Here is a 10,108-nt window from a genome sequence, read left to right as displayed (position 1 = left end):
TCAGTGGGTTGTCTCTGCCCTTGCTTAGTCAATTGGGGGGGTATGGGAGGAGAGGACGCGGGTGGCACTGTGGGTTGAAACCACAGAGCCTAGGACTTGCCGATTAGAAGGTCGGCCATTTGAATCCCCACGAAGGTGTGAGCTCCCGTTGCTCAGTCCCTGCTCCTGCCAACCTAGCAGTTCAAAAGCACGTCAAAGTGCAAGTAGATAAATAGGAACCACTCTGGCGGGAAGGTAAACAGCATTTCCGTGCACTGCTCTGGTTCACCAGAAGTGGCTTAGTCATGCTGGCCACATGACCCGGAAGCTGTACGCCGGCTCCCTCGGCCAATAAAGCGAGATGAGCACCGCAACTCCAGAGTTGACCATGACTGGACCTAATGGTCAGGGGTCCCTTTACCTTTACCTTATGGGAGGAGAAGAAGGGGGAAAGCCCTGTTGTGCTAGTGGAGGTCCTTGCTTGGCTTCCACTAGCAAGACCTCTTAGCTGAATCCAGCCCAATGTGCCTACTCTGAGTAGGACTAACACCGGATACAACCCTATACAGTGGTACCTCGGGTTAAGAACTTAATTTGTTCTGGAGGTCCGTTCTTAACCTGAAACTGTTCTTAACCTTAGGTACCACTTTAGCTAATGGGGCCTCCCGCTGCCGCCGCACCACCGCTGCACAATTTCTGTTCTCATCCTGAAGCAAAGTTCTTAACCTGAGGTTAGCAGAATCTGTAACCTGAAGCGTCTGTAACCTGAAGTGTCTGTAACCCGAGGTACCACTGTATCTATAATATGAACCCACAAACTAGAACCCATCATTTATGGAATTTCACCAAGTAGCATAGGAAGATAGTTTAGGACCATAAATGTGATGTGCTTTATTACAAGGTAGTAGAAGTATTGAAAAATCATTTTAAAAAAAATTCCCAATAATTAGCCATTTGTTAGTAAAATTAAGAACATTTCAACAGGTAAATTACAGCTGTTTGGTAATCTTGTGAAACTGTGAGATATATTGGAAAACAGGTATGTGATAAAGAAAGAATGACTGGATATGAGTTTGACAATTAGCCCTGGATCATGGTGATCATATGTGTTGATCTTAATGGGACCAACTCTTATTTGAATCAGGAATGAAGGTAACGTAATTAGTGCTGAATCGCTTCAGGATTTGTCTCAGAAAACTGTGAATATTGAATAACGTTCCTCACTCTTCACAGTCGTAGGACTCATCTACACAGCTGCAAATAAAATGTTTTAAGTGTGTTGTAAGGTACAATATACAAATGTCACACTAGATGGTGACAGTGAACTATGGCAAATTCAATATATTTTTCAAAACATTTTTTAAAAAAGCATTTTCACAGCATTTTTTTATATGTGTGTAGATTCCACCATAACGTTTTGTGCAGGACTGTCGCCAGAGTTCAGCAGACCTCAGCCACAGGAGTAACCTGGAGTTCTGACGGTATAGTTGCCCTTTTTGTGTGTGTCAGCATTCCATTGGATTATTGATTCTACTTAGGGGCTCTAGTGATTGGTTGGTTTCCACTTCGCTGTTGCCCACATTTCTGTAGATCATTTTTGCTGAATCTAAAATGAAAGGCGAAAAAAGAGGGAAGATGCTCTGTTACCTATATCAATGGGGGGAGCTTTAGGAAACAACCACTCCTATTAAACCTGTAAATATATTACTTTTGTTTATCTCTGAGGCAAACACAGTTAAGTCTGCTCCATGAAATCCAGATTAGGTTTATTATTATTAATTTTAAGTATTTATAGTCAACAGATAAAAATGCAATAATACAATCAAACCAATAAAATCTAAAAGCCACAGATAAAATGAATAACCAGGGATACAATTTCACATATAAAAGACCTTTGAAAATAAAAGGGTCTTTGCCTGTTGCCAGAATTTATCATCAATTTGCCGTTTTGTTCCACATTTGCTGGTTAACTAATCTAGAGCCAGATTAACAATGTGGAAAAGTGCAACAGGGAAAGGCAGTTTCCATGTGCTTAACTATATCTACATGCCTATGCATGTAGTCATAACTGAAGTTTACACAAGTTAAATGTCAAAAACCAAACAGCTCTCAGTTTTACAAAGTTCCATGCCATTGGAAACTGAATGTATGGTCTATTGCTGTATCATAAAAATTAACAAGGAGATTACATGCATTGAATAATCCAAATGATGTAGATGATTTTATTGAAAAAGGCATCCTTTAATAAAATACTTCACCGATAACTAGGGCTGCCATACATCCAGGATTTCCCAGAAATTACCGGGATTTCAAAGGCAGAAGTGACGTCCAGGGAGAATTTCGGGAAGCCAGCTGTTTGTCCTGGATCTTCGGCAACTTTCGGGGTGCCTTGGTTTTTACTTTTGGAAATATGGCAACCCTACTGATAACCCTGAAGAATGGCAACTACAGAAATCACAGATTGGACTCTGGCAAACTTAACGAAATTGATCTGTCCTGGCAATCTATAGAATAAATGCTGATCTTTAAAGGAAGGAACAGGTGCCCCCCACCAAAAGATTGTACTTGCCATTTGTTTCTTTTATCTTGTCATAACTCCTGAAGATCACAACCAGGAGAAGTCCCTCTCCCAACTGGAAAATCAGGTACAGAGAAGGGAAGATGAAGAGTGGCCCAATGACTTCAGATGCAAAGGCCATCTTGAGGATGGTTGAACAGAGCTGTACATTCGGGCAAACCGGTCTCCAGGCAGACTGTCCGCCTGCACCTGTGCAGGAAACACAGAGCGGTATGTGACTGTTACATGGGACTATAGTTCTGTACATACCACTTCCAACACATGATCATTAGTTTTCAGAGTTGCTCACAGTTTCCCCATATCACCAACTTTATCCCACCTACTTTAGCACTATGGATAAGTACCCCAGACCTTGAACTCGCCAGCCAGCAGTAGAAGGGTGGAAAGGAAAGGGTCAATAAAAGAATAGCAATGCTGCTTTAAAGTTGGAGAAAACAGCCCCTGGATATAATTCCCTGTATAGTGAAGTTGTTAATGTTTGACATTTTATTATGCTTTTATATTTGTTGGAAGCTGCTCAACTGGGGCAACCCAGTCAAACGGGCAGGGTACAAATAATAAAATTACTACTACTATTATTATTAATCAGCTCTGTATGTGTGTGTGACACGCAATACATAATTTGTCATCTGCTGTAGAGTTTGGTTGATATAAGAAGTAAGGCATTCATTTAATAGTGGAAGCAAGATGCCTGTCCTCATGTTCTGAAGGAAACCTCGGAGAAGGTTAGCTGGTGAACATCAGATTCAGCCACAAGATGCTAGATCTGGACACCTCCTGAGAAGGTTGATTTGTTTACACAGTTCTTGGAACAGGGCCTTCTCTGAGGATCTTCATGTGCTGGGAGTTAATTCAGAGGAAAGCAATTTATAAGGTAAATCCTGTTCCAAACTTAAAGATTGACTCCACTGAATTGTGGAGCCGATGTGCTTCATTTTGAAGCGCAAACTCTAAGGAGTTTGCAAAGGCCTCCCCAATATGGTAGTCAAGCCTGGAGATTGCCAAGGTATGTTTGGTGGTGGTGAGGTCTCCAACGTTCTAGAAGTGTCCACATTTGGCACACCAGTCTAGGTTGGCAAAAAGCACTTGTCCACAGCTGTCTCCAGGAATTCCAGAAGCATCCCCAAGTTGTGCACCTGCTCATTTAGACGAATGTAACCTCATCCAGCACAGGCCCTGTATTGGACTGTGAGGCCATTTTCCCCAAGCCACATGCACCTGTCAATCAGTTGATGTCACTGGGTGACATCAGTTAATGGGCGAGGTTTGATCCTGCTGGATGCTGCTTCACCAGACATTTCCTGTGGGGTACGTGCTGGCAAAGAAGACCCCAGCAGCCATCAGGATTGAATCCTCCGCTCATCAGCAAACAGATCCCTCTCCCCATCCCACAGGTCAACTTGGACAGGTGGGTGTGACCTATCATGACATCAGATGATTGACAGGCAGGCAGCCTCACACACATGTCTAAGTGGACCTGCAGTGGTAAAGGGTGATAAAGGGCCAAAAATGTTCACCAGTTCTGGTGCAGATATTAAAAGGCACAGGGAACAAGACACAACTCTGTGGTATTTCAATCAATCAGGCTTCCAATCAAGCAGGGAATTCTACTGGCACAAGGTGGAGTGACTTTCACTGATCCCCAGTTCAGTACCTGTCTTTAGGCAAAAGGAATTGGGTTTAGTTAAAAGGACATACTGATCACTGAAGCTGAAGAATGCAGACAGGATATAGCCCAAGGAGAAGCCAATAACAGGCATCAAAGCTGATGTTCCCAGCAAGCGTGGAGAGAAGATGATCAAGATACTGCTTCCGAAACTGACCACACTCAGAACAATTATTGCGATAGATAGCACAAGCAGAACAATCATACCTGCCTGAAAAAGGAAGAGAGGTTAAAACAAAACACCACTGCATTTAATCCAAAACTGGGCATCATCTGTTACATTAATGCCCTTCTGTGTATTGCAGTTCCCTTGTGCCACATACCTCATAGACTATGGGAGGAAGCTGCTTCACTCATTCAGTCTTGCACAGTGATGAGACAATTCCCCCATTCCTCTCTTTGACTAATTGACTTTGGCCCCTGGTTCATTCCACTCTCCCAGAGTTGCAGAACAGCTACCCCAGCCATTGGCAGCTACAGGGTTGGACATTTGAGTTAGGAAAAGAATGTACATATGGGGTCAGTGGGAATGGAACACCTCCACCCTCACTGATTTTTTGCTGTAACAAAAGTAATAGTAAAATGCACTAGAAAGTGTGGGCCATCTATTGCTTGACATTGTTCAACCCCCTTGCAAATAAATTTACTGAGTGTTAATGCTCAGTAAATAGTAAAAAAGTGACCTGCATTTCAAAGCAGGATAATACATCTCATTTTGATACATGCATTATTTGGACATTTTGTCCCTGGCAATAGAGACTTCAAACACAAAAAACATTTCAACAGCAGAAAAAAGTGAATAAGCTCAATGCATGAGGATAGGGCAAATTAAACAAAACAAGGAAATTCAAAATCAAGCATTGCTTACCTTTCAAATCTAGCACTGTGGGCTGAACTTTGCACTGAGGCAGCAGGTAATACAAAGAGAAAAGAATTGCAGTGCACAATTTCTTATTTGGTATTTTTTTAAAAAACCCTTTCCATGTGCAGGGCAGAAGAAATAATGGAAGATAAAGGACTTCCCCTACAGCATTTACATAGATATGCGAAGTGAGATCCAAATAGTACTGCAATCCCCACTTACTTTAACAAAGCGGTGAGCACACTGAGGCTTCTTTTCATCCAAGAAGATCCCAATGGCACAGGGGATAAGTGTCATGACCAGGGCGACAGCAATTCCTTTGTAAGGCACTTTGTCCTGTAGAGTACCCTGGTACAATCCCTTACTGTAGGGGTACAGCAGAAATGGCATCAGACCAAGTGCCAAGAGTGTTGAGCAGGTTGTCATTACAATGCTGAGACAAAAGAAGAGAAGGAGTGAAGGAGGTACGTGAAGGAGGTATTCTGAATTTGGAGACATATTTCCTTTTCTGAATGTCTCACATGACCCTTTTTTGACCCTTTAACGTATAGAATCTGTCTGCTCTCTTGCCCATGCACCCCACACATCCTGAATCCAGACCTGTCCGGACATGAGGTATTTATCATACAATCCCAGGTGACTCTTGAACTTTGCAGCAATGATGATAAAGACACAAGTTCTCAAAGTTCACATATAAATTAGAAATAACATTTTCCTGCTTTGTAAAGCTTTAGGAAGCTTCCCTGTTCAGGGAAGTTTTTAATATGTGACATTTTAGTGTATTTTTCATCTTTGTTGGAAGCCGCCCAGAGTGGCTGGGGAAACCCAGCCAGATGGGCGGGGTACAAATAATAAATTATTATTATTATTATTATTATTATTATTATTATTATTATTATTAGGAAGGAGGAGTTGTTATTCACATGAAGCCTTAGAGAAAGGCACCATTTTAACTGCAAAATTAATGACAGGATCTGAAGCCTGTCTGAACAACTTGAGGTTTAATCCAGACAAGAGAGAGGCACTCCTGGTCAGCTGGAAGGTGGATCAGGGAAGAGGGCTTCAACCTGTGTTTAGTTTACAGTCCCCTTGAAGATTTGGGCTCGCAGTTTGAATGTACTCCTGGATTCTGCCCTGACTTTGGATGCCCAGGTTTTGTTGGTGGCCAGGAATGCGTTTGTATAGTTATGACTCATGCACCAACTATGCCTGTTCTGTGAGATGTCAGATCTCACCACGCAGTGATGCATGCTTTAATTACATCCCAGTTGGACTACTGTAATGCACCCCAGATGGAGCTGCCTTTGAAAAAATGTTTGGAAGCTTCAGTTGTCCAGACTGCTATGGCCAGACTGAAGGCAGGCTGGTTACAGAGAACATGCCACTCCCCTGTTGAAACAACTTTACTGGTCTGTTTCTAGACACAATTCAAAGCTCTATATGGCTTGGGCCCAGGTTATCTGAAAGATCCTATCTCCCTTTACACACCTGCCTGGGTGATAAGGTCCTTGGCTGAGCACCTTCTCTGGGTCCCATCAGTGTCAGAGGCATGGTTGGTAGAAACACGAGAGAGAGCTTTTTCTATGGCTGTTCTCATATTGTGGAATTTACTCTCAAGAGAGGTTAGACTGGATCCCTCCTTGTTATCTTTCCTTTTAGCTGGAAATGCTAGGGATTGGATCCAGGACATTATATGAGGCATGTGCTCTATGCCTGCATTTTGTCCTCTCACTGTTCCATAATAGTGATGAATGTGGCTATGTATTTATTGGACTAATGGGGAAATCCCAGCCTTGTATTCAACCCAGTAACTATCTCCCTGTCAAGGCGGCTTTGCCATTAACTATCTAGTTCTGCCTTCATAAGCACTAGCACACATCCTGCTTACCTGAGGTTCATGTCTCCTTTTTTTTAAAAAATGATATTTATTGAGAAATTTTTTAAAATTACACACAAAAAAGAAACAAGACAAAAAAAAGAAAAAGAAAAAGTAAAACCATCATTCTCCAATTCTCCACTTTCAATACCTTCTTTCCTTGACCTCCTCCTCCTCCCTTTTCCTGTATCCTGATTTATAATAATCACAGCAAATCCTTTCCATAATTCATAATATTCTGTCCTCACATTACCTTAATCTATTTTCATCTTATCTTATATATAAAAAAGTTTAGAACTTAAATCTTAATTTTTACCAACTTCTCCTAACCATAACATTCTTACCTAATTCTTTAGACATTTTTATAAGAGCCAAATAATTTCATTTCAACATTTTCCTAACATTCATCAATTTTGTAAAACAGTCCTAATGATAGAAATAGAAACTTAAGCAATCCAATCTTCATCCAGCGTCCCTTCCTCCTGGTCCCGGGTTTTGTCAGTCCTTTTTGTCCTATTAATCTAGCACATTAACCTGGCAATCTTATATCCGAGGCCCTCAAGTCTCTTCCATGTCCCTTCCACAGCTCTTCTTCATATTTTCCTTTTATTCGTGGGAACTCCAGCTTGGTAATGTTTTTGACCCTTTTCAATAAAACAGTCCCTTTTCCATAGTCCAGACTAAACTCGATGTAGTATTTAAAAACATGTTCCAGATTCCCTTCAAAGTTAAGAGCCCCCACTGCTCCAGACATCTGACGGCCCCTTTCCAGACTCGAAAAGTCCAAATCTCCCTGTATAGGGGGGTCTATCCAACCCCCCATTTTCAAACCAAACCAAATTTTATCTTTCCAAGTCTGGTCTTTTCCAAGTTCATTTGTCAAATCCAAAAATTTATATTCCTGCTGGGCCGCAGCTCCTTCAGTCTCTGGCGCCCAAGATTCAGCAGAATCCTCATCTCTCAGCTGTTCTGTCATGGCACGCTCCTGTTTTAGTTCCTGGGTGGGCTCCATATAATTTCCCACTACCTGTTCAAAGGTTCTGGCCGCATTAGTCATCAAATCCGTCTTCTGGCTTAACTGATCCAATAGGGCATTTATTTTGCAGAAAGCACCCAACAGTGCTTCTGCAGACATTGTCCTGCAAGGTCACAAACCCTTTCCCACGGTTGTAATCAGTGACAGCTGCAAGCTCCCAGGGATTAGTTACAATTTCACAGTTCCCCTCTAGGGGGAAAAACTTCTGATTGTTCTTTCTCTTAAAAACAATAGCAACAAAGTTTCTTTTTAAAGATATTTTGTCCATATTTGTTCTTTTAAGATGCGAAAGGGAGCAATGGAGTCACTATGTTTCTCTTCTTTTAACTATCTGTCAAAGACATTTGTTTCTGGTCAGTGAGCTTCAAACGTCAATTCTGACACCCCGCTCCAGGATCAGGACGGTGGAAAATTACTTTGCTTTAGATTCACTTCTGCAGGTTTAAACAGCTCGAAAAAAGCTCCCCCTTCTCCTGCTACTGAAGGGGGGTTCAGCGATTTTAAATGATGAAAGTCAATCCTTTAAGAGTGATTTTTAAAGCTCTAGTTTGCGTTGTCTTTGCTTTGTTCTGGCTACAGGGAAATGGAAGGCTGACTTCCTGTTTAAACCTTCCCGTTTCAGTACCAAATTAGGGTGAATTTTTAAGTCCAAATTCCTTTCTATTTCACCAGTTCTTATTTAAAGTCCAGATATTCAATGTTCCAGTACTCACGGTTGGTTATTTTAGATGCCAAATTGTCCCAGGAAAAAGGCAGCGCTCTCCGGCAACGGCTATGCAGCTTCACTCCGCAGGAAAAGCGATTGACTGACAGCACCGCGCCACTTCCCCCTCTTCGCTTCGGAGCCCGTTTGTGGGTTCCTTTGCGGGTTGGGGAGGGCGCTAAGGGTGCCCGCCGAGTCCCACGGTCACAGGCTTCATCCGCCTGTGATTTCCAGAAGGGTCCCCACTTCGCCGCAGCGGAAAAGACCCGTTTCATGAGGAGCTGGTCCCTCCAATTCGGAGGGAGTCCGCCATTGCCGATGGCGCCACCCCGGAAGTCCCATGTCTCCTTTTGATGCCAGACTGAGGATGTTGGAAAGATTTCCACCGGGGCAACAGCCACAGATGAGTACAGCCAGTGCCTCAGTGGATTCCAGTTGGAAGAGTTTGCCCAGCGCGAATGCTGTCAGAGGCATGATTCCATACTGAGCCACCACAGCAACAGCTACTTCCTTGGGTTTCCGGAGATAACCCATGATCTTGGAGATCTCCATTGTGCAACCCAGAGATACCATAACAATGAAGATGACAACAATAATGATGCCATTCAGGGCATAGTCAGCCCTTTGACCAAACCCAAATGGAAAAGTGAAATTAGCCAAAGAGGCGTTGGCCAGCTGCCTTGGCCTCCAGTGTTCCAGGTTTTCATAGGTGTTCCTAGTGTCAGCTGGTGGAATCTTAGTCATCGCTCTCCCTATGGGGATTGACAAAGGTGTTGAAGAAGGTGATGTTAAAACATTGAAGCCATAATCCTCATTGAGCCTACTGATCACTCAAGACCACTCTTGTCATTTGTTGAAGATGTAGAACACTCTACACATGCACTACAAATACTTGAGCATTACCTGTTCATTTGTCTTGTTTTACGCCAGTTTTGAACGCAGGTTATAGGGTTCAGTCTGGCTCCACCATTGTTCCCCCCTCCCTCTAATGTTCCCATTTTGAATCATAGGAATGGATAAGGATTTCAGTGATACTGGCATAGTTGAAGTTTGTTTTGCACCCACTATCTTCTGTTGAACCAATGCCTGCTCTATGTCAACTGATCTTGGTCCATTTGCATTCCTTCTTATTGAACATTTCTGTAGTGAAGCTATTTACTGACACATTCCCAACAGAATAATAGACATTATGGGAATGCACACACAAAACACACACCACAATAAATTAATTTACTAATGATTCCATACACCACTTTGCAGGGCAGTTGCATTTTGCTCCAAGTTCTACTATGAGGTGAAGCTTAAAAGCACCATTCAGTCGGGGAGAATCCTTCTTCTGTCTAATACTATTTTTGTTTGTTTGTTTTGGTTTCTTACCATAGAAAAGAGAGGAAGGTCAATGATTCAC

At 42.5% G+C, this 10,108-nt stretch overlaps 1 protein-coding gene across 1 annotated transcript; it reads right to left on the bottom strand.

Moving 5' to 3' along the window:
• Positions 1-377: 377 nt before the first annotated feature.
• Positions 378-9,444, bottom strand: SLC10A1 (solute carrier family 10 member 1; the record flags this gene model as incomplete). Its single annotated transcript, XM_080981396.1, is given in 7 exon segments — positions 378-1,585; positions 2,549-2,714; positions 2,716-2,746; positions 4,256-4,434; positions 5,308-5,518; positions 6,974-6,989; positions 9,063-9,444. Coding segments are annotated over 7 exon segments (1,086 nt in total). The 3' UTR covers positions 378-1,484.
• Positions 9,445-10,108: the final 664 nt, after the last annotated feature.

The sequence above is a fragment of the Podarcis pityusensis genome, assembly GCF_964106645.2.
Source record: "Podarcis pityusensis genome assembly, chromosome: 1".
In the NCBI taxonomy this organism is placed as follows: Eukaryota; Metazoa; Chordata; class Lepidosauria; order Squamata; family Lacertidae; genus Podarcis; species Podarcis pityusensis.
This window is presented reverse-complemented; position numbering and strand designations above follow the sequence as displayed.